The sequence below is a fragment of the Amphiprion ocellaris genome, chromosome 15 (assembly GCF_022539595.1).
Source record: "Amphiprion ocellaris isolate individual 3 ecotype Okinawa chromosome 15, ASM2253959v1, whole genome shotgun sequence".
NCBI classification, from domain to species: Eukaryota; Metazoa; Chordata; class Actinopteri; family Pomacentridae; genus Amphiprion; species Amphiprion ocellaris.
Genome location: NC_072780.1, coordinates 16,051,227 through 16,075,134, shown reverse-complemented (window position 1 = coordinate 16,075,134; position 23,908 = coordinate 16,051,227). Strand labels below are relative to the sequence as shown.

Here is a 23,908-nt window from a genome sequence, read left to right as displayed (position 1 = left end):
ACTCAGTTTGGATTTTTTTGTTTTTGCTTCTAACCCTCTCATATTTTAACACTTGTGAATGTAGCGTATGGCTGTGAAACGGAGCATTCAGTGCTTGTTTGAATGTCTTTCAAATCCAGTTCTGTCAGTTTATACTGTCAGCCTCAACATTAAAATGGATTTAATTCCTTGAGCTTATCCCAGCTGACTTAGGGTGAAGACAGGTCCCAGTCCATCGTCAACATATTCCATATTTTAAAGTCATGTAGACGCTGAAAGATGAACCTAGGTAGAAATCAGACCTTTCATATACTGTAGTTGGACCACATGGTAGTATGGCCCTTAAAAGCACTTTTTAAAGTTTTCTCTGGTGAATTATCAGAAATGGGATCCAGGGTAATAGAAGCAACCCTTGTTTATATTGTTCTGTGTCATAAACATGAAACCAGTGCAGTTTTGCTATTGGACCTAAAAAAATATGAAGCCTCAAAAATGCCATATAAATAGTGTCAGGGTATAATTTTACATTGATTCATTAAATATATGTATATATACAAAAACAGTCATGTGATTCTGAGGGGGTTAAGTAGGAGCTTTCTTCAGGTTTGGTTGATTTTATATACAGAGGTGGAAGAAAGTTATTGGACACCCCATGGATTTGCAAAATATTGCATTAAGAATCACTCTTAGGTCTTCAAGTGCATTTTCTTTTAGTACAATCACAGACATAATACATAATACTAAACAAATTCTTTTAAAGGCATTAAAAATTTAAAACTGATGGGCTCCATAAAAATAATATATTTGAGTATTGGGTAATTTTGGTAGAATTTAGTTTTGTTTGTTTTTCTTGTAAACAATAAACAAAAAAATATCATTTGTATTTGTTTGTCTGTCTAATGCAGCCATACCTTTGAAACACAAAAAGATTTAATGATAATATTTGAAATGGTGTAAAATTTTAAGGGTGTCCGAAAACTTTTTTTTCCATCACTGTAGAGTGACCTTTTTACTCTCCACAGCTGTTAAAGCACAGATGCGGTAACTATTCTGTGGTTTTATTGTGAAGGCGGGCGCCCTGCGTTGCTGGGTAACTTCCGCTGACTTGACGCAGCTCGGAGCGCAGCAGCGAGAGGGAAAGACGGGCTGAGTTGACAGTGTGACAGATTGACACAGGGACTGGTTGGGGATAATCTGCGGCCGGTTAGTCGAGTGTTTGAGCGAACGGCGGCGGGTTTGAGGCTCGTTAAACCCGCAGACCAGCGTCCGGAGCCCCGCAGCTTTATTTTTTTATGTAGAGCAAACGGAGAGGACGCTGCTTCAGACCCCTCAGTGGTGAGTAGCTACTGTATGCGTGCATCCTGATGGTGAGGGCCCCTCTACCAGTATGTGTGTCAAGTTGGATTCCAGCGTTCGCTTCTCCTCCGTCCTCCGGTGCTGCTCTGTTTGCGTTGCTGTCCGTGTGTTTGGCGCAGGATGGTCTCCTCTCTGCGCTGTCATGTTATTGTGGATGCAGCCAGCAGGCATGCTGACAGAGGAGGAGGAGGAGGAGGAGGAAGGGGGTGGGGGTCCCATATGGGCTGGGGACGATCATTTAACAGCTTGAACACTAAAACCCCCTTGCTATCTCAGTTTAGCTGACAGTGTATTGAATTCTACATCCATCACACGTGATGCTGTGTGAGATCCAGCTGGAGACTCAAGGTGCTCCAGACTGATGCAACTTTATGGTGTGTTGGAGTGCATGTTACAGTGCTGCTGTGTTATTGTGTGTGCGTATGGAACACATGAAGTGCACATAGCACATGAAGTGTCTGCACTGGAAAAATGCCCCTTTCAAAACAAGAAAAAAAAAAACTTATTTCAAGGAACTTTTACATTGAAATAAGTGAAAAAATCTGCCAATAGAACAAGTGAAAAATGGCTTGGTGAGATTTTTTAAAATACGATATGATATTTAGAATATTGAGATCTTAAAATTAGCTGGGAAAACTTATTTTAAGCTATATTTTACCAGGATTGTCAAGCTTAGGTGTCCTAAAATAAGCCAGACATGCTAAAAAAAAAACAAAAAACATTTTTTTACTCAAAAATCCATTTCTGCTTTCATGTAGCCTCCTAATTTCAGATGTATTAACCCTCCTGCTGTCTTCATTTACGGACACCAAAAAATATTGTTTCCTTCTCTGAAAAAAATCCAAAAAATCAGCAAAAAAATTCCCCAAGTTTCTGAGATTAGAAAATTTGCAAAACCTTCAGGAAGAAAATTCCAATAATTCCTTAAAAGTTTCCCTTAAAAGTTTTATTTTTAAAAAAATCCCCCAAATTTGGTGGCAAGAAAATTCTTGTAAAATGAGTAAAAACCTTCCAAAAAAATCCTAAAAATATCTAAAGTGATTACATTATATTATGATATTTTCTTTAAGAACATTCACATAAAAATCAACCAAAACATTTTTAGCATTTCTTTTTTTCCACCAAAAAATGTTCAAAGATTTCCCAAAAATGTTGAAAATCTGGACATCAAATGTTTGACTGTGAAAATATATTTTGTTCCCACATTTTCAAACTTTAAAATGGGTCAATTTTGACCCGCAGCACAACAAGAGGGTTAAACTTATTTTGAGTTTTCTCGTAAACTTCAACTCAAAATTAGATAATTTCAAGATAGTTTGACTTAACAAGATATTTAAGATGCGTTGTCTTAAAACAAGTCCCTCCATCTTGCTGAAATGTCACTTGTTAAGAAAATTTATCTTAAATCAAGTGGGATGAGACATTTTGACTAAAAACAAGACAAATAGACTTTTAGGTAAGATTTTGAGTTTTTGCAGCGTGTTCTCTTTGTACCTGGTGCATTAGATTTCCAGTAATCCTACCATCTGCAAGGCGGGAGAACAAAGTTGTTCATCTTTTACACATTGATGTCAAATGGACCAGGAAACTGATTTTCCAGTGAGCCAGAGATTTGTCAACCACCTCCTTCCCCCCTTCTTATCTTGAATCTCACAGCTATTAGAGTGGATCGGCTATTAGAACAGATCCTTGACCTCATGCGTGTGTCATTGTGCTTATGTGCGCTGCTACCATGTAAATCAATACACCTCCACCACCTCCAGCTGGTTACGCAACTGACCTAGCAGGCTCATGGCTGCTACATGTATGTACACATGATCCCAGAGGCTGGAGGCTTATCTGGCTCTCTAATTTACTTGCACTTTAAGCTTGTTCTTTTCAGGTAAATAAGAGGCGCAGATTTAGACCTGCGAGTGAGCCATTCACGGATGGTTTGACTGAGGCCAGCTCATCATCTCAGCTGACCTGCCCTCTCATCAGACCAGTGTGTCAGAGCTCTGCCTGTGTGTGTGTGTGTGTGTGTGTGTTTGTGCGTCTCCTGTCGCGGCTTCAGCTCTTGAAACAGCGCCTACATGTTGTCAGTGTCAAAGAGGCGACGGGTTCAGCACAGTCGACGTTCCTCGTGTGTGAGAGCGAGACGAAGCGAGAGACAGACAGAGATGTCAGCCTCCTATTATAGCAGAATGACTCACTCTTTTCTCACAGGTACAGTCCTCCAAGAGAGGATCACACAGAAGAACACCAAAGAGCTTTTTAGGCTTTCATAGTTCCATTTAGGCAACCACAGACTGCTGCTGGGTTGGAGATGCTTTTATTTCTCCCATCTTCCTGTATCTGGTTGTGTTCGTAGGTGTGTTCCCCCGGCAACAGCTATTTGGTTTTGTGTTGTCTTTGGGAATTCAGGTGAATGGGACACACCTAAGGGAGGATCACTTCCCTGGAATGTTCTTTTCCTGTGCGTTGTGTGTTTTCTGCCGTTGCTGTGTGCTTGGCACGCAGGTAGATTCCTGGAATTGGAATGGCATGCCTCCCCTGCAGGCGCTGTTTCGTAATCAGGCCTGTGAAGCAACGTACTGTATGACGAGAGCAGCTGCTGGTGAGCAGAGCGGAGGGTCAGACGTGGCGACATTTGAAAGAATTAGTGTGGAATAGTTGAGCTCATTGATCCCCGAGGGGCAGAAAGTGTCAAGCAGCATAATGTGATTAATGAAAATTCAAATTTTATGTAGCAGTGAGTCACTGTAGAAACTAACGGAAGGGAAAATTATAGAATAAATTGACTGGAGCTGAAAAAATAGTTACCAGAAAATTACTTGGCAAAAGTTTTAATAATCAATGAATCATTTGAGCAATTTAATCTAGAAAATTGCAGAAAATTTGGTTTTCTATTGTTAGTTGTTAAAATGAATATCTGGTTTTAAACCACTTTTAAACATTTTATGTTCAAATAATCAACAGATTAAGTGATATTATAAATTATGGATATTTGGAGCCCTAATAGTAACACTAGACTTAACACAACCTTAAACTTAAGTCTGTAAAATAAAATAAATAATGTCTCCTTTACTCTTAAGTGTGGTCATGTTTGGTTAGCTCACCTCTGATTGGCTGAGAGTCAGTGAGAGAGAGCTGGGAACAGTGGCTAATTCTGGAGCTAAGTTATCAGGTTTTTGTAGTTATTCTGCGTTGGCTACGGCCCGCAGTAGCCTGTGTGAAGGTTTAATAAACGACCAGAGAACCAGATAAAGTCTTACTCATTCATCAGAGAGGGTAGCTACAATATGTTGCACTGTTTTTCCAATTTGACCGATGTTCATCTGTGTTTCGCCCCGTTTCGGGTGTTCTATTATATCTAATTTCACTCCCATGGAGATGGCTTTCCTTTTCTTTGAAGCATCAGAAGACTCTGACTTACGCTTGGGAGCCATAATGAAGGGCAAAAAGTTAGCGAATGTAGCACAACCTGAGGATGTAAACAAAGCCGTCTTATAACACCGTGTGACGACGTATTTGTCCGCTCTGCTTGTCAACTAGTTCTATGTAACCAGTTCTGACGTAATGACGAAACGCCGTAGGTCGAGGACGTTGTAAACCGAGGACCCTCTGTATGTGGAAAAGTTCTCTTAATAGTAAACTTGTATATAATATAAATGGGCTTTTCGACAAGTTTTGTGTTGGAATTTGTTTTACTGTTACTTCTGACATCAAGACTTTTTATTTTTCAGAAAATACATGAGTTTCAGGTACTGATTATTGATCTCATGGTTTACTAATAATCAGTATTGGTATGGGCCTTGAAAAAAACCACATCAGTCACCAATAATGTTGACCATGGAGAACTGTATCCCTGCTAAACACCAACATGTAAAACCACACAAAGCAACTCACCTGGTTGTGGACGCTTCCTTTCCAGTTTTAGCAGCAAGTAAATTGGAACTAATTACTAAAAAAGGACCCAGATGATGTTTTTGCTGGCTGTCTGTGTTTACACGGTGGCCTGAACATTTGACCTTCCTCCAGCTGGTGCCCGAGATGAACAGTAATAGAGAGACGATGTGGTTTTGAGGTTCATTAGAAAAGTTCACGCTGCAGCAGCATTACTTCCAAAGCAGTGGTTCAGTTTATTGCACAGATTCGCTGGAGTGTTACATTCTCAGCATGAATGGATGAATTTTCATTCCCTGTGTTTTTACCCTTTCTCACCCTCAGATCGCTACAAGATGGGGCTGAACTGAGCCGAGCGCTGGCTGCACAAATCTCAGCTGATCTAGAATCAGACACAAACCACTAGCTCCAGCCGACTCGGGGGGAGATGGAGAACTGACGGCTGAAGACCGGCAGGCGACAGAAAGCAGCTCCTCCCTCCCCGTCCGCCAGCAGCCATGGCAGGGCTCAAACGTCACCATGATGGGAAGATCGCTGGGCTGTACGACCTGGACAAGACGCTGGGCCGCGGACACTTTGCCGTGGTCAAACTGGCCCGCCACGTATTCACTGGGGAAAAGGTACTGCTCATATCTAAACAACCACACTGGAAAAAATGCCTCTCTCAAAACAAGAAGCAAAAACTTATTTCAATGAACTTTTACCTTGAAATAAGTGAAAAAATCTGCCAATGGAACAAGTGGAAAAAATGACTTGGTAAGATTTCTTGAAATACAATATGATATTTAGAATATTGAGAGCTTAAAATTAACTGGGAAAACTTATTTTAAGCTATATTTTACTGAAATTGTCAAGCTAAGGTGACTTAAAATAAGCCGGACATGCTAAAAAAAATTCGCAGTTTTTCACTCAAAAATCGATTTTTGCTTTCATGTAGCCTCCTAATTTGAGATGCATTAAACTTATTTTGAGTTTTCTTGTAAAATACAACTCAAAGCAAGATAATTTCAAGATTGTTTGACTTAACAAGATATTTAAGATGCATTGTCTCAAAACAAGTCCCTCCATCTTGCTGTAATGTCCCTTGTTAAGTGAATTTATCTAAAATCAAGTGGGATGAGACATTTTGACTAAAAACAAGACAAATAGAGTTGGTAAGATTTTGAGTTTTTGCAGTGCACTTTCACCACACTGCTGAAGACTTCTTCCTCACCTTTAGAAGCACACATGCCAAAGAAGGGCGACCGCAAACATGCATGTGACTAATGTCTCTAAGGTCTGAGTGGGTTGATTTGGCAACATGTTGTGATGATGTTTTATGAATGAATGCGAATGGCATCTTTGCATTGTTTCTCGAGGTGTTTCCAGCATGGCAAGATTAACTGCTAAATACCTGTGATGTTTTTGCTTGATAAACATCAAAAGAACTTTATTATCTGCACCACACAAACGTGAATGGCATCTACGGTCCAAATGTAGCCACAACCTCAACAGCAGGTTGGTTATCCTCAATGATAACCAGGATATTAAAGAATGAAACAGTTTGTATACAGACTCTCTCCACCTCCTGACCCTCATATTTAGAGTGTAACTTACGAAAAGAGGCACAAAACTCACAATAAACAACGCTTAAAATGAATTTGGCTGAGAACATTATTATTTTACTTCTCAATTTTTCTATAAATATCACAATCACATGCTTATTGTGAATTCCTTTGGCGACCATAACCATGTAGCGAACTGCATTTCCGCTCCTCTAACGCTGCCTCTCTTCCAGGTCGCTGTAAAAGTGATAGACAAGACCAAGCTGGACCCGGTGGCGCGAGGTCACCTTTTCCAGGAGGTGCGATGCATGAAGATGGTGCAGCACCCCAACGTGGTGCGACTCTACGAGGTCATCGACACGGCCACCAAGCTCTACCTCATCCTGGAGCTGGGCGACGGAGGAGACATGTACGACTGCATCATGAAGCATGACGGAGGCCTCAGCGAAGAGGTGAGCAGGCACAGACCTTTCAGGAGGCAGATGATGGCGCATTTTACCTGCAGAAGTCTCCTTGACGTCGTAAAGCTATCCTCAGAGTTACTCTTTTATAGCTGCCCCTGACCTTGGACTCCTGATAAGGAGATCAATACAAGTGTTATGTCATTATTAATTCTCCTGGGATGGAGGAGAGTCCAGGGAACAGAATATAGGTGCATTTCTTCTGTTCCTTTCTGGAGAAGACGAAGTAAGTTGTGTGGGAATGCAGTGAAGGACGGTTCAAAGGTAGTTAGAAGCTCACCAATGCATTGCGTATACAGATTCTTTAAAGTTAATGGATTCCAGACACCAGGAGGCAACTGTGTGACATTGAAAGTTGTAACATTACAAGTTAAACTCAAACTCTGCAGTGGTTCTGAGCTTTTTATTGAATTTTAAATTCACTTACCAGCACACAGTGAGGCTGAAGTTCTTCTTTATAAATACACTGGATTGGTTTATGTTTTATTGTCACTGAGCAATAACAGATTTTCTGGCCACTTGTAACTAAGTACTCAATTAGTGCACCTAAGTACAATTTTAGGTGCTTAGTTTCATTTCGTGCGATTATATACTTACATTTTACCACATTTCAGAGGGAAATATGGTACTTTCTACTCTACTACATTATCTGACCGATAATCTGACATAATGAATAATAGAACAAGCTTTTAAGATACAACACATTGTTATTTCGCCAAGGAACGCGGCGGAGTTATGTGACAATCGGCGTGCGTTTGTCCGTCTGTTACTCTGTCTGTTAGCAACATTACTCAAAAACAGAAAAACAGATTTGGATGAAATTTTCAGGGAAGGTCAGAAATGACACAAGAACCAAGTGATTAGATTTTGGCAGTGATGCGGCTTATAGTCTGGATCCACGGATTTGTTAAAGATTTCTGTATCATTGAGCGATAACGGCACAGCGTCACTCTAACTATGACTACAAATAAATGCTACGTCAGCTGGCTGCTGACAATCACATGATCGCGATCCTACTACAAATCCACTGCTGCGGACTTATCGGGACTTATCCGTCCAAAATCATACAGCGAGTAGCCTTGGTAGAGTACTGTGCCCTCTGAGTGCTTTTCTTGTTAAGGACGAAACCAGTGGTTCCCAACCTTTTTGGGTCTTTGTAAGAATCGGTGTGTAGTCAGGTCACAGATGTGTGTGAATTGTTAGCAGCTCTGCCAACTAGTGATTTTTCCCGCTAAAATTCTCACATGGTTTCATTTAACAAATGTTTTAATGATCCAATATCTCAGCAAAAATGAAAGATTAGAGAAAAATCCTGAAACTGAAAGATTTCTATAACAGAACTTCATTTTTTCTTCTTTGCTTTTCCATTAATTGTGTGAAAAGGCTTAATATTTACCTGCTGTTTCTTTTTGTGGATAGGAATTAGTTCAAACCTGCAGCAGCTACAGCAGTAACATACTGCTGACACACTGATGTTAAATATAATAATACATCAATCGGAGGCACCAAACAGTACTTTTACTTGAATACTTTAACTTCATTTATCTACTTCTACTCGAGTAGAATTTTTCATGCAGGATTTTAACTTGTAATGGACTAGTTTTACTTTGCACTGTTGACACTTTTGCTTTAGTAAAAGATCTAAAAAACTTCTTCCACCTCTGCACTTGAACAAGCAGACACAAGTAGTAACATGTCCCATTTTAAGCTGTTTGAATATCCCACACTTATCGGACCGCTTTCACTTTTGAAGTCCAGTGCTCACTTTTAGTTCTGTTTTCAGTTTCTACCTCCTCTGGAAAGATGTGGCTTTTTTTGTTTGTTTGCACAGTACTTGAAACCTCATTTCACCAGAAAACTGTTCCTAACTGTGTGTGTTTGCTGTTTATATGCTGAGTAGGTAGTAGAGTAGTGAAAAGTGGGAACATTTCCATGAAACCCTTGAGAGTGAAGCAGAGCACTGAACTGACACAATCCTTTACCACCACTTCTGTCTCTCCTCTCCAAAGGTGGCCAAGTGCTACTTTGCCCAGATAGTCCACGCCATCTCCTACTGCCACCGGCTGCATGTGGTGCACAGGGACCTGAAGCCGGAAAACGTGGTTTTCTTCGAGAAGCAGGGTGTCGTCAAGCTCACCGACTTCGGCTTCAGCAACCGGTTTCAGCCTGGGAAAAAACTGAACACCTCCTGCGGCTCGCTGGCCTACTCTGCTCCCGAGATACTGCTGGGGGACGAGTATGACGCTCCTGCTGTGGGTAAGTCTGAAGGTTCAGAGTTCAGGGTTGTGCAGTGCTTGGTTTAAGTCTGGCACAGTTTTTACTTTTACTGGAGTTGGACTGTGTGTCAGGTCACAGTCCAGTGTGTTCCCAGCAGCAGGTTGTGGGACATACTGTCCTCTATCAGCCGGTTAACTCATGCTTTCACCTTCACACACTCTGTCGCCTGATATCACAGAGTATGATAGCTCTGACCGTACAGTAGAGCCTACAGTACTGTGGATGGACTCTGCAGACGACCTGGCACACTGGCAGCATTATCAGGCAGCTGATAGACGGAGGAGAGCTGCTCAAAGTTCACAACATGCTGAAAATAGATGATCAGCCTCACGCCTGCAGTGTATTTTTGCCTGCAGTTGACTTTCATTCACAGTCGTGGCCTCTCAGCGTATATTAAAATCTGATATAAGATCCGACTGAAATTGGTTCTTTCTGTGGTGAAGCATCCAAGCACCTGAAGCAGCGTCACCGTCACACTTCTCCTCATCCATAGCAGCGCCAATCCTCGCTGAGCCACAGCTTAGATATTAAATTAAATTGTAATGGAAAAGAAATCAAACAGAAGCATGCAGACTGAGGTGGGGAAAAAAGATAGGAAGAGAAGCACAGAGAAAAAAAAGAGATCTGAGAGAAACAAGAAGAGGACAGACAGAGCAAGAAAAAGGCAACAGCAGTCCCTCTTATTTACCCAGAGGCCACTGCGTCAGAGCCAAAGCGGGAAAAAAAAATGCAGGAGCAAGAGAGAAGCATTTTCTGTTTTTCTGACTGAATGCATGTGCAGTGGTTATTTCCTTCTGTCTGCCTTCACTCCTGCTCTGCCAAGCAGCTTCCATATTTTCAAAGTGGAGTAATAAGAGCGACTGTGTGCTGTTTGCTCCATTGTGCAGTCAGGCTTCCAGCCGAAGGCCTGTGCACATGTGTGTTCTGCTCTCTGGAGTGTTAGTTCCACCTGTGCGTTATTGTTCAGTCAGCTGAGATGATGATGTTTTGATTGCGGGGATTATCCACCCAGCCGGGATGTAATATCAGCGCTGCAGTCTGATGTGGAACGGGGCTAAATGGAGGCCGGCAGCCCTGATGTTCGGGGCTTTGAGGTAACCTGGTCTGGCGTTGCATCGCTGCCAAGGTACCCGCTGACAGTCTGCAGGGCGCTGAGTTCTTCTGGTGACGTGCCAGGTGGCGGCCGGCCCAGTTTGTTGCGGAGATAAAGAGGCTGTCCTCACCCGGCTCCCTCTCCTGTTTGGAGTTCGGTGCTCTTTTGAGGAAGCGCTGCAATAAATTTGAGATTAAATGCGAGTCAGTTTTTCAGATTGTGCAGAAAGAGCCAATTAGCAGGAGCTGACTCTCCAAACTTCAGAAATAGAAACGGAAAAAAGCTGCTTTCATTTACTAATGGTGTCATGTTCTCTTTCCTGCAGACAAATACGACTTCTTCATCTTTCTTCTCTCAGACTTGTATATAGACTAACAAGTAGTTTCATTAGTGATTAATCTGGACTTTAATTTCTTGACTAATCATTAAAAAAATGTCAAAAAAAGAGTCAACATGCCAATTTAAATTTCCCCAGTTCCAAACAGAAGTAGAAATATTGAATTGGTTTTGACAAAGGAGTATTAAAATGAGCAAATATTTACATTTGAAAAGTGAGAACTATTGAATTTTGGGACTTCTTTCTTTTTACTCTCGGCTCAGGCTTAGAATTTCTGCAGCTAATTGCCAGATTTTTCCAGGTTTAGCAGCCTGTCTGTGAAACTAAACCAAGCTATATACCCTATTTGTATTGGCTCAGGGATTATTGGCCAACCTCTAGAATATCTTCAAAAAGTGCAAGAACATGCTCAGAATTGTATTTTCTCTTCTGATCTCTAGTACTTGTTAAATAGAGAGCAACACCTTTTACCCCTAAACAGACAATTTAAAGCTTTTAAGATCCCTTCTGTTGAAAATCAAGTTTTTTTTTTTACCTTGTTATCGTGTCCATGTGGTGCTTTTTACATGCTGGAATACATATATGCTGAGTATTTCCACCTTGATACTACAATGTGTCAATGACAGTCTCGAAATCCAAGGAACTAATCCTGTCAACAAGCAGGGTGGGACTTCCTGTACTTTTCTGAATCCGTTAGAACGTGTTTAGCTGAATTACTCCAATGTTGCAACCTGCCATTGTGCAACTTAGTTTTACAATGTTTGAGCAGTTGAAGGTGAGCTGGTGTGCTCGAGCTGCAGCGAGTGGGGAGGGGTGGCTGGAGAGAGAAGCAGGAATTTCATAGATCTGCACTTTCTAAAGGAGGCAACAGAGCAATTTTACGGCACAGAAGGATTATTCTCATATTTCATGAAGTTAAAAACATGTAAAATGGATACACAGAGGTGACTTTTTGGGATTCAAATCAGTGACCAAAGAGGGAGTTTAAATGTATTAGGCTGAAGAACTCTAATACATCAATCTGTTCTGCTACTTAACCAGGATCAAATGAGATTTTTGTGTTGTAGAACTATCGTTTGCATGATTGTTGAGAATGAACGCGTTCAGGTAAAGGGTCAAAAGTGTTGACAAGTTGGCCTTTAGGGTACAAAATGAATTTCAGTGTAGTGTTGACAATGAAGTTGTATCTTATTGAAATAATGAATCAATTATCCAAATAGCTGCAAATTCAGTCGTTTAATCAATTAATCATTTTTAATCAAGACCAGAGATGAACAGTTGAGTGAAACATTATTGCAATATGGACAAGTGCAGTATCCAAATTTCAAGAGCTGTGATTTTTTTTGATAAAGATAATTTGTGTCACAACAGTTTTTACTTGGAGTATTATAATGAGATCTTCTGGCCTGCAAATCATGTTGTCCAGACATTAAGGAATATGCTTGTTTTGTACAGAGTGCAGCAAAAGTCCATCCATTTTCTATACACCACTTAATCCTCATTAGGGTCACTAGGGAGTTAGAATCCATCCCAGCTGACTTAGGGTGAAGGCAGGGGACACCCTGGACAGGTCACCAGTCTGTCACAAGACTGCATATAGAGACAAACAAAACAATCACACTCACATTCATACGTACGGAAAATTTAGAGTTACCAGTTCACCTGAGCATGTTTTTGGACTGTGGGAGGAAGCCGGAGTACCTGGAGAAAACCCACACATGCACAGGGAGAACATGCAAACTCCATGCAGAAAGATTCCAGGAAGGCCGGGATGCAAACCGGGGATCTTCTAGCTGAAAGGCAACGGTGCTAACCACCAAGCCACTGTGCAGCCCACAGCAAAAAGCACTTTGTCATTTTTGAAAAATTGTTTCAATGGAAAAATGAATACAAAAAATATCATTCTCACTGAAATTGAGACTAATATCCCAATATCATTCATAAACAATTGCATAATTCTTTTTTCATTTTGTTCAGCCCCAATCAGGACCACCTAGAAGTTCACTAAACACTTCTGTGGGATGTTTAGGGTAAATGTCATTCACAGGTGCTGATTCCAGCCTCTGACCGATTTAAAGCAAACTCTGTGTGAAATTAAAGGCATTTAGAGAACAAAGACCAAAGTATGTGAAACAACTTATATGAAACCACAGACGTGTATTTTCCTGAACAGTTGATGATCAGCTAATAAGTGCTGTCTTTTCTTACTGATGTTCTCCAGTGTGCAGGCTCCCTCCTCTAAGTCTTCAGTAAATGGAAAGTTAAATTTAGATTTCCTCTTCTAGAAGCACAAGATGCACTTAAAAAAATAACCTACCTAATAGCAATTACAAAGAACATATCCTGGGCACATGCATAATTCAGAGCATATGTGTGCATAATGAACAGGGCCAAATGGAAAGATTCTTTTCAGAAAGACACGTTGTGTAATGATGAGCAGGACAGGATGCTGAACTCGGAGTCCACTCAGCCTCAGGGTTCACAGTGTCAGTGCACGAGGGACTGGTTACTGGTTATCTTACGGAAACGACTGTGTTAAAATGCAATGCAGGGCAGCAGAAAGGGATGTTTACACTTCCAGCTGTCAGCACTAAGTAGCCAGCGTCGTTAGCGCAAATGATGCTAATGTGCGGTGACGTGAACGGTGTTTATCCAGAGACGTGTAAGCCATCTGGTTTATAAATAAAGTTATTGAGGAAGGAAGTTTGGCGGACCGCTGACGCAAGTGAAGAGGGAGCAGGGTCGCGGTTGCTAGGATACGTTGGCTAGGGGTAAGATGGTGGTGGTGGTGGTGGTGGGGACTGCAGCAGCAGTTGTTGCCTCCATCAGCGGTATGAAACACTCCTTCACAGCCTCAGAGCAATAAATACTCGCCACCCACAGTAAAGTGGAACATTTACCAGATTGAAATCTACAGCGCATCCTGGCACACTGAATTGAGAGGGAGAATTACGAAGAAGACAAACCCACTTAGACTCTGTTTACCTCCTTTTTTCCCCCTGCATTTTACATCTCAAACTGATCCAAGTTGCAAGAGCACATGGTTTTGTTTGGGTAATAATTGGTACATCTGCTGCTCTGTCTTTCCGTTTTTGATATTTCGAGGTACAGATGGGTGTTTGGCCCTTGCAGCCTCCGGCGCTACAGGAGAACACGCATCATTATTTGCAGAGCTAAAAGGAAGAAGACATTGTTATTTGGTGTGATCAAACAGTGGAGTGTAGTGTAAAAGAGCAGCAGTTAGAAACACACAGAACTAAAAACAAATCTGCCTAAAAATATAGAAGAAAAAAATGAAAAATTAGCGCTTTAAAGTTGCACCAACCAGGATTTTTACTTTAACACTGAGTCAAGTGACTGTGTGCTGCATAAAAGGTGTCTTTCACAGTGACAAACTCACTAAGAATTCTCATCTCACTCATCAGTTTCCTGCCTGTGGAGGAATGCTGTATCTTTTCTTAGCATCGCTCACCTCATTGTATTTGTTTTATGGCTCACAGCTGTTTTGATTGTTTCTCACCGCTCTCGTTGACCTCCAGCTGCAGGCAGTCATTGTTAGCAAAGTCCTGATAAACGGCTCATAGACTCACTAACACACAAACTTAACGTGCTCTAGTACATTTAGAAAAATAAAGGCGCTGTCTAGAGCAAAAAATGATTCTTTGCAGTGATGCCATAGACTTGTAGTTCCGCAAAGCAAAGAAGTTCTTCGAAGAGCAATTTCAGCAAACAGTTCTTTAAAACAGAACTAAGGTGTCTCAAAGAACCGTCCAATCCCACAATCAAACATTTTGGCACTATAAATGTCGCTCCAAAGAACTTTAGAATAAAATAAGTCATTTGAGGAGCCATTTTCATGATAGTTCTTTGTGGAACCATTTGGTTTGGTAAAGAAACATTGGTCAAAGTATTGTTTGGTCATATATGAAAAGGTTAATTTAGCACCTCAAATCAAATCACTGACAGACAAGTACGGCATTAAATGTAAGTCCAATAGACTTAGTGGCCAAACACAAAACTATTCTCTGTAAAGGGGAATAAAGACCTTTGTGTTCCAAAGTAAAAAGTATTAAACAGCTATAGAGACAATAATTTGGGGTACTTTAATGTAACTCTAAATGTAAGAATTTGAAACATTTCTGGGTTTTTCATTATACTGAATTTGATATTTTGTACTAATATTTTGTTGCTGGCTTGAGACAATTGTAATGGGAATTTCTGACAGTTTTCTAATTAAAGTACGTTAGGAACCATCCCCTAAATAAAAAGATTCTTTGAAGAATCAGAGGTTTCTGAGAAACCATTTACGAACCATTAGAGCATTCAGTGAGCACAGTGGATCACTTAGCTGACAAGGAGCCAGATTTGTAGTAATAAAGGCCTTAAAACAGAACTAAAGAGAGCGTGACTATTGGGCATCAACTGTATTCCATCAATAATGCATCAATAATGTGTTTACAACATCTTCTGTTATTGCTAACGACCTAAAAATCCATCACTGCAGCTTCAAAATCACAGTCAGCTGGTAGGTAGTGTGTCATTAGTTTCTGTAATGTGAGGTGTATTGGAGTAAAATGGAATATGTGGGTGGGTTTAATTACAAGAGGCCCCCGCTCATCATCCTCCTCAGTAGCATTGTTGGATCAAGATGTGGAAGATAAATGAGACATGGATGAATGAAATCTTGGTCACTTTCTGTGAAAATGTGAACAGTTTTACTAACTTAAATACATTCCCTGCTGTGATGTTCTGTTACGTAGTCGCCCCAAATCACGTTTGACTAGTTAATTTAAAGAGGTAACTGAAGAATTACCACAGGGACTCAAAATTAGAACTTACTGATGCATTTTTTTTTTTTTTTTTAATTTTACTGTATCTTTAAAATAGAAAAGCCACACTGTGAATCAGCTGACTTTTGCTAAAAACGAGGTCAAAACACTGACTGAGACACTGGTTGTGTGCGTCTGTGCTACTGTGGTGGTGAGTACATGGCTGCTGAATGTGTGTCAGTGGACCATCCTGCTGACCAGAGCAGCTGTGAAAGCCTCGAGCACAAAGTTGCTCTTTTAAAATGGCTAATGGGACCCGGAGAACTGTTCCATAAAATTAGCATTTGTGCGGAGCTGTGACGGATGAACACGTTAACCCACTTTTCTGCGTGGGCCGTGTGTGTGGGAGTGCATGCAGGCGTGTTCATGTGTGAGCATGATGCTGGCGGCGGGCTGCAGTGCGGAGTCTCATCCTCAGTTAGACAGATGTGTCCTAAGTTAGTACATATTTATGGAAATGGCTCTGATCGAATATGATTCATGCTTCATTTGAACTGTGGGGAGGACAGCTCTTGTTTTGTGTGTGTATATATATATATATATATATATATATATATACATATATATAGGTCACTAAGCAGAAAGGACATACTTGCTTGCTTCACTTTGTTGAACAGTCATCTTTATTTTTTTTCCTTTCTGTGGCCATCTTCCTTTAAAAAATCACACTTTGTTGTCATTTTTTTAATGAACTCAAGGATTTTTTTTGTATTTTCTCTGTTTCTCTGCAGATATCTGGAGTCTGGGGGTGATCCTGTTCATGCTGGTCTGCGGTCAGCCTCCCTTTCAGGAGGCTAACGACAGTGAGACGCTCACCATGATCATGGACTGCAAATACACAGTGCCTCCACACATCTCCCATGCATGCAGAGAGTGAGTAACATGCACAGACCCACGCAGATGGACCGAGTACTCTGCAGGTGCTGCATATTTCATGTTTATAGATGTGTGAAGAAAAGAGCAGAGAGAGAGAGAGAGAGCTGAGCGGTCTGTCTTCTGCTGCTCTTCGTTGTCCTGCTTTCACTCAGTGCTGCAGTCAGCTGCTCCACCAGAGATGCAGTGCTGCGTTGAGTGTATCTAATGCACCCTTTAAAATTGGCCTTCTATTTTTACCGTCGTGAGGGTTTAACAATGCGTCAAAGCAGAGCGGGGCCAAAATAGTTGCTGAATACATTTCGAATGGTCGTAAAGCACGTATTGTCTTCGGACACGGCTTCATTTGGCTATGTTGACTTTGAGACTTCAAATATTGGCACATTTCCTGGCTCGTGGCTTGTTTATTTGAACCCTCATACCAATCTATTGCCCATGTGGCCTTAGGGAATCAGTAGTTCTTCCTATTTGTGTGAATGATTTAGTCGGTGACGTTAGTAGGGCCTGGGTGGGTATTGTTTTTGGATGTGTGCTACTGAGAGCTGAAAAAAAGAGGTGAGCACAACCTCTCAATGAGTCTCAAGTATGAATACATCTCAGGTACATCAGCTTTAAGTAATAGCATTTTTTTTTCTAAATTGATAATCTGAATATTTCCCATTATGAACAATCAAAGACTAAAACTTCACAAAGACTGTATTGAAAACAGAGGCACCAATGTAGAAACTCAATGCTAAAGTGAATAAACCTGCGATGATTAAAACCAACCTGAATACACCTGTGATATCCAATCAGCCTAAATGCATAAACATTTTTTAGAAAATGACTTGTGAACACCAGAACTTCCTCAGTTTTGGACCTATGAGCCGTGTCTGTATGATAGACTAGAAGAATTACCAGAAAAATGTGATTGTGAGACTTCTTAAAGATGGTAAAAGGATACAAGAAGATCTGTGACCATTTAAAAATCTAGAAATCTGTACCTTACTATGCAAAGCGCTGAGTTGACATGTTGTGGATCTGCATTATATAAATAAAATTCAATTGATTTTAACTTAATGAACAAAAACGGAAAGCTGATGTAGACTAGGCACTAAATACTACCTGATTTCAAAGAAAATGGTAAAAAAAATTGCAACTTTGATCTTGGTTATATGGTTTTTGGCCGTCTTTTATTGAGGCAGAACAGTGGCGATTAGCATCAGGTAATGCCTGATAATCGCTGAGTCATTCATTAGCTGCATGGCTACCAGCTGGCATGCTCAGTCTTATTCATGTAGGTGTAAAGCACATCCATTATAATAATTCTGTTTTGCTGCAGCTGTCTTTTCCTTTTCATTTTGTAGCCATTATTTCTGTCTGTAACAGTATTCTTGTACACAATAAGAGCCACCTTATTTTGAGATAAATCCAAAAGTACCTTGAATTGTAAATTACAGCGCCTCATTTCACAGGAAAACTGTATACTGGCAACAATGGGAAGCATATTAGGCCAAGGTGAACCGAGATTGTCGACAACTGGCTAATAATTTGACTTTTCAACTCTGTTTTCTCTTATAAATATAAATTAAATATAAATTTTTCTAATGTAGAATTTTGCTTGAGCCAGTTTTTAGCAATGTTGCCATGTTCAGAAAGCCAGAAATTAGGTTCATGATTACAACTTTATTGTTACAGATAAGGAAGATGACCAAAACTGCAAAAACGTCTCACGCTGTAGTATACTGGAATTATCCTGTAGTAGAACACCTTGGTTATGACTTTGCCAGTGCCATAAGCATATTATTCATTACCGCAAATGCTAAAAGAACTGATTGTGTTTCTGAATATGCTTACAGCAATGACCAGATGTTTTTTTCCAGCTGGTTCATAATACTAATCTCCGCTGTGACTCCCTCCAGTCTTATAGGCCACATGCTGCAGAGGGACCCCAAGAAACGAGCGACCCTAGAGCAGATCGAGGGCCACCAGTGGCTTCAAGGTGTGGACCCCTCCCCGGCCACCAAGCTGTCCACTCCTCTGGTGTCCCATCGCAGCTTGTCGGAGGAGGAGCATGGCTCTATTATTCAACGCATGGTGCTGGGGGGCATCGCAGACAGAGACACCATAACTGAGTACGTGTCCCTCTGGCACACATGAACACACACTTACACACATACGCTTCCATAAATTAACATCCGGTTATTCTCTCCTGTGTAATCTCCAAAAATTCGTCATGGTTCATTCGTCCTGCTGAAGCTTAATTGAGTGTCGTCAACACTTTAATTGCCATTAACAGCCAGCTGGCAATCAATCTGAGCTGTTGCCATGTCAAATTAAATCTCCACTGCCGTCACTTACTTTTGAGTCACGTTCGCGATGTGTTGCCGATCTACGTGATGATAGAAGTGTTTGTGTGTGTGCATACTTTTGTGTGTTTTGGAATTCAAACTGATGTATCTCTTTTATCATTTCAGGGCTCTAGAGTCCAACCAGTACAACCACATTACAGCTACCTACTTCCTGCTGGCTGAGAGAATGCTGAGGGAGAGACAAGAGAAGGAGCAACACAGCCAGACTCGATCTCCCAGCCCCAGCAAGGCCCAGTTCAGGTGCACACACATGCCAACACGCACACAAACATTTCTTTGAGACAGACAGAGTGCTGCCTCTGCAGTGTTGCGTACTGTCAGTCTCCAAAAAACAAGTTTGACAGCAGATGGACGGACGGAGCCCTTTTTTTTTCCAGCAGGGAATGAAGGACAGACTGAGAATAGAAGAGAGGCTGCAGATCAGCAACACTGTCAGGGATGTACTACCAAAAATATCTTGAAAAAAAGTAACAAACGACTGGCTGTATATTTTCTCTCCTGAGAGAGTGAGAGTGAGGAAAAATGAGGAGATGTGAGAATATTTATAAAGCAGGCTGACTAAAAATATATGAAGTTATGTCACTGCAGCGGCAGGTTAATTTACTTTTACAGAGAATAAAAGAGGATTTCACTCAAGGTTTTGTTTTCATATACACTGATATTCGACACAAACAAGTAACGGCCTCCAAATATAGGCTGGGAACAAACAGGGGTAGTTAAACTCCTGGTGCTTATCATATAATGTGCAGAATTTTAACGGCCTTGCAATACTTCAATCTACTGTTATACATACTGTTTGTCCAGAATATTTCCAGTAAATACAACCAGTATGTATGACAGGATTGAAAGTGGCTTAATATTTTTGTTTTACTCATTCTGTTCCACTTTATTGCCACCTGGCCCTTCGGTTTCTGTCAACTGAAACACTACTGGGTTTCAAGTTTTAAGCAGTCAGAAGAAGTTTGTTTTAACAGCATAATGCAGTGACATGCTAATCTGGCTCAACTTTGTGGTTTTAAGTAGAGTTAGCTATAATTTTCAGCTGTGTACAGAGACATTCTAGCTGTTTCTTCCTGCTTTTAGTCTTAATGCTAAGCTAACTAGCGTCTGAATGCAGCTTTGTATTTTTGTAATTTCATGAACATGTAGCATGTAAAAACACATACACAGTACGTATACCATTTTGCTAATTCAGTTCAAACCACTAAACCCTGTGTTTAACCCTTCACAGGCAGTCTTGGCCCACCAGAGTGGATGTTCACCAAGATGTTAGTGATGGGTTGGGAGGTCCAGCTATCTCCCACCCTGGGGGGCCCCAGTCCCCTGCTCGAAGTGCTGAGAGTCTCCACAAAGGCCCAAGGCCCAAAACCGCTCTGTTGGACCTCACCCAGCGGCAGGAGAACCACACTCCAGCATCCAGCCAGCAGCAGCCTGGCAGACAGAACCAGGAGAGGCTCAGGTCTCTGCCAAAGCCCCTCTCCAACCCCCTCAGGCTGAGCTCTCTGGCCTCACTGGGCCCTTGCAAACCTCGCAGCCCCAGTCTTTTCAGTGTGGAAGAGGATGAGGAAGAGGAGGGGGCAGAAGACAAATGTTTCTCCTCCTCCACACTGCCTGCTCAGGTGGTGCTTCGTTCCAAAACCTCCTCCTCATCGTCATCCACATCTTCTTCCGGGAATCGGCTGACATCGCGTATGAGTGCTCCGGTTCTCAACCAGATCCACGAGGAGGAGAAAGAGGAGGAGGAAGAGGAGGAGAGGAGGGAGCTGTATGGACTCGGTCCGCCCAAACCGAGCCTCAGCCTCAATCTGAACTCTAGGATACCATCACCTTCAACGCTCATTTCATCACCCAATACCGTTGGTGTAACGGCTCCGGTTGCCACTTTCACTCCGAGCTCAGAGACCAGTGATGATGACACAGAAAGTCACTTTAAACCAGATACTGTAACTGTAGATGGACAAGGGGATGAAAGAGAAGGGAGGAAAGAGGACAGAGAGAAGAAGGGGGCAGGACAGGGCAGTCCCTCCAACTGTGCCAGTCCTGGATCAGGGTCAGGCCAAGGTAAGGGCACAGCCAAAGCTGCCAGCGGTCTGGTGGAAAGCCTAAAGCTGATGAGCTTGTGTCTGAGCTCTCAGTTCCACAACCTGACAGGAGGAGGAGGCGGAGGTGGTGGCGGCGGCAGCGGCGGCGTCGGGGGGGACTCCCAGGACCGCCCCATGTGGAGGATGTGCATGGGAGGCTCCACCGGCAGCTTGGATAAGGTCTCACTCCTGGGTGGCCCTTCACCCAGAGGGAACCTTTACCAGCAGCCCCCGCTGGGAGATGCTCTGGCAGACCCCCTGCTGGAGGGGCCCTGCTCAGGCACCCTGAGGCTGGGAGAGCTGGACCTGGCCAGGGAAAACCACAGGAACATAAAGAACCGCGTGCTGCAGATGCCTCTGAGCGACAAAACTCTGTCAGTCAACATTCACCGGAGCCCCAAAGAGGGTCTGCTCTGCACCCCCACCCCACACAGCTGCTGCCAGGTCATTTAAAGGGGAGGCAGCAGCTCCATCGGCTGCTGCTCCTTCACAATCCTCCACTCACATTCATACATCCCTTATTATCCGGCTTTCATTTCAGTTATGTCACCACTGGCTCATGAATTCTTTTTTTTATTTTTTTTTTGTATTTTTTGCAGTTTTCTTTTGTTTAATGCTTAACAGTGGATAACTGGGAGAAGGCCAAATGCCAAAATTGCACATTTAGAGACACAAAAAAATCTCCATAGAGGAGATTGGGTGCAATGCCAAGTCTGTGAAGCACTTTCAGCAGATCAAACAGAACACTGAGGGGACATTTTAGCCTGCTGGTGTATTTGAATAAGAGACATTAACGATGGAAACGGATACAGGCAGTGCTCACAACCCTGCTTTTACACAGTTATATACAGTATACTGTATGTACACAATTCTCACTCCTACGTCACTTTGAGAAGCTGATAGAAGGGAAAGTTGAGTTTTTAATATCATGTTACATATTTTTTGTTGTACTTTGATGACGTTTTTAATATAATTTTTAAATTATTATTTTTTAAATAATCATTTTATCTTTTTTTAAATTCCGACTGAAAGAGTTAAATTGTGACTGTGTTTTCATTCAAATGAGGACAAGTACAGGGTGACAAAGGACAGCAGCACTTAAGTATGATGGTGGCACACAATATTTTATAGTCTATCACTGTTTTATTTTTCTATCTTGAACATGCTCTGCAGAAAGAAAACGCACACTCACTTGTCAAGCCTCTGCAGCTGAACGGCAGAATGTGTACATATGTGAATATCCTAGCAGTACTCTGTACCCGTAGTATTAAAGGTAAAGTTGTATTGCAGTAGAAACCTGAATACTAGATCCTTATCCACCATTATTCTTCATTTCTACTGGATATTCAAGGTTTTGGTTAAACCCAGGGCTGGAATATCTTTGGTGGTTGAAAAAGAATTAAAATCTGACACAAAATAACTATTAAACATGCAGTTTAAAAAAAAAAAAATCAAATTGGCCCTCAATTCATGTTGACTGGAAGAAAAATTGAGTGCTGGGTGGAACCCAAGCCATGTATATCCAGTAGCTTTCCAGGATCACAGTAGCCACTGTTGTAGCGTATTCCAAGACAACAACAACAACAACAACAACAAGGGGTTTGAACAGAACATAACAACACCGCCCCTTCAAGTGTCGGTCTGTGTAACTGGATGTGTGACCCACCCCTAGTGGAATATATAACTTGACAGTGCATGTGTTTTGCTGTAGCAACCTTACTCCTAACCCACCGAGGTCAAGCCACCTGTTGTATCTACCTACGTAAGAAATTCAAAAGGTCACTTTACTGTAACCTCACAGCAATACCAGCGACTGCAAAATGTACAACAACAATGGATGTGCCATAAAATCTGTCTTGAGCATATTGTACTGTATGTATATGATAGAGATCTATTAAAATCAAATGATGTGAATGAAACTGGAAGTGTGTTTGTTGGCTTTGGTTGAGTACAAGATGATGTGCACCTCCACAGTTTATACACTGCCCGTCCAAAAAAAAAGTTGCACACTCTAGTATTTCACTGGACTGCCTTTAGCTCTGAGAATGACACACGTTCACCTTAGCATCATTTCGATAAGCTTCTGCAATGTCACAGCATTTATTTCTGTCCAGAGATGCATTAATTTTCTACCAAGATCTTATATTGATGATGGGAGAGTCGGACTGCTGTGCAAAGTCTTCTCACATCCCAAAGATTCTCAATGGGGCTGAAGTCTCCTGCTCCCTGATCCACTCATTCACAATGTGAGCCCCATGAATCCTGGCATCGTCATCATGGAACATGCTCGTGGCATCAGGGAAGAAAAACTCCATTGATGGAAAAACCTGGTCATTCAGTATATTCAGGTAGTCAGCTGACCTTATTCTTTGGGAACATAACGTTGCTGAACCTGACCAACCCCAGATCATAACCCTAACCTCCACAGGCTGGTAGACACTAGACATGATGAGTGCATCACTTCATCTGTCTCTCTTCTTACCCTGATGCACCCATCACTCTGGACCAGGGTAAATCTGGACTCATCATATCACATGACCTTCTTTCATTGCTCCAGAGTCCAATCTTTATGCTCTATAGCAAACTGAACCTTTTTTCTGATTAGCCTCAGTGATCAGTGGTTTTCTTAGAGCTACACGGCGGTTTAGTCCCAATCCTTTGAGTTCCCTTCACATTGCATGTGTGGAAATGCTCTTACTTTCACTATTCAACAGCCATGAGTTCTACTGTTGATTTCCTACGGTCATCTAAGAGTTTGTTCCGACCACATTTGTTCCATTTGTTACCACTATCCTTAAGGTTTTAATAATGCGTTGGAAGGTTCTTAACCTGATTTTAGTAG

General features: G+C 41.7%; 1 protein-coding gene across 1 annotated transcript; it reads left to right on the top strand.

The window, feature by feature from the left end:
* The first annotated feature begins 1,101 nt into the window (after positions 1-1,101).
* Positions 1,102-22,991, top strand: LOC111562451 (SNF-related serine/threonine-protein kinase-like). The gene is made up of 8 exons (XM_023260970.3): positions 1,102-1,314; positions 5,545-5,840; positions 6,998-7,216; positions 9,235-9,481; positions 16,493-16,634; positions 18,536-18,748; positions 19,091-19,225; positions 20,217-22,991. The coding sequence occupies exons 2-8, from the start codon at positions 5,718-5,720 to the stop codon at positions 21,517-21,519; spliced, it is 2,382 nt and encodes a 793-aa protein (XP_023116738.1). The 5' UTR covers positions 1,102-1,314; positions 5,545-5,717; the 3' UTR covers positions 21,520-22,991.
* The last annotated feature ends 917 nt before the right edge of the window (positions 22,992-23,908 follow it).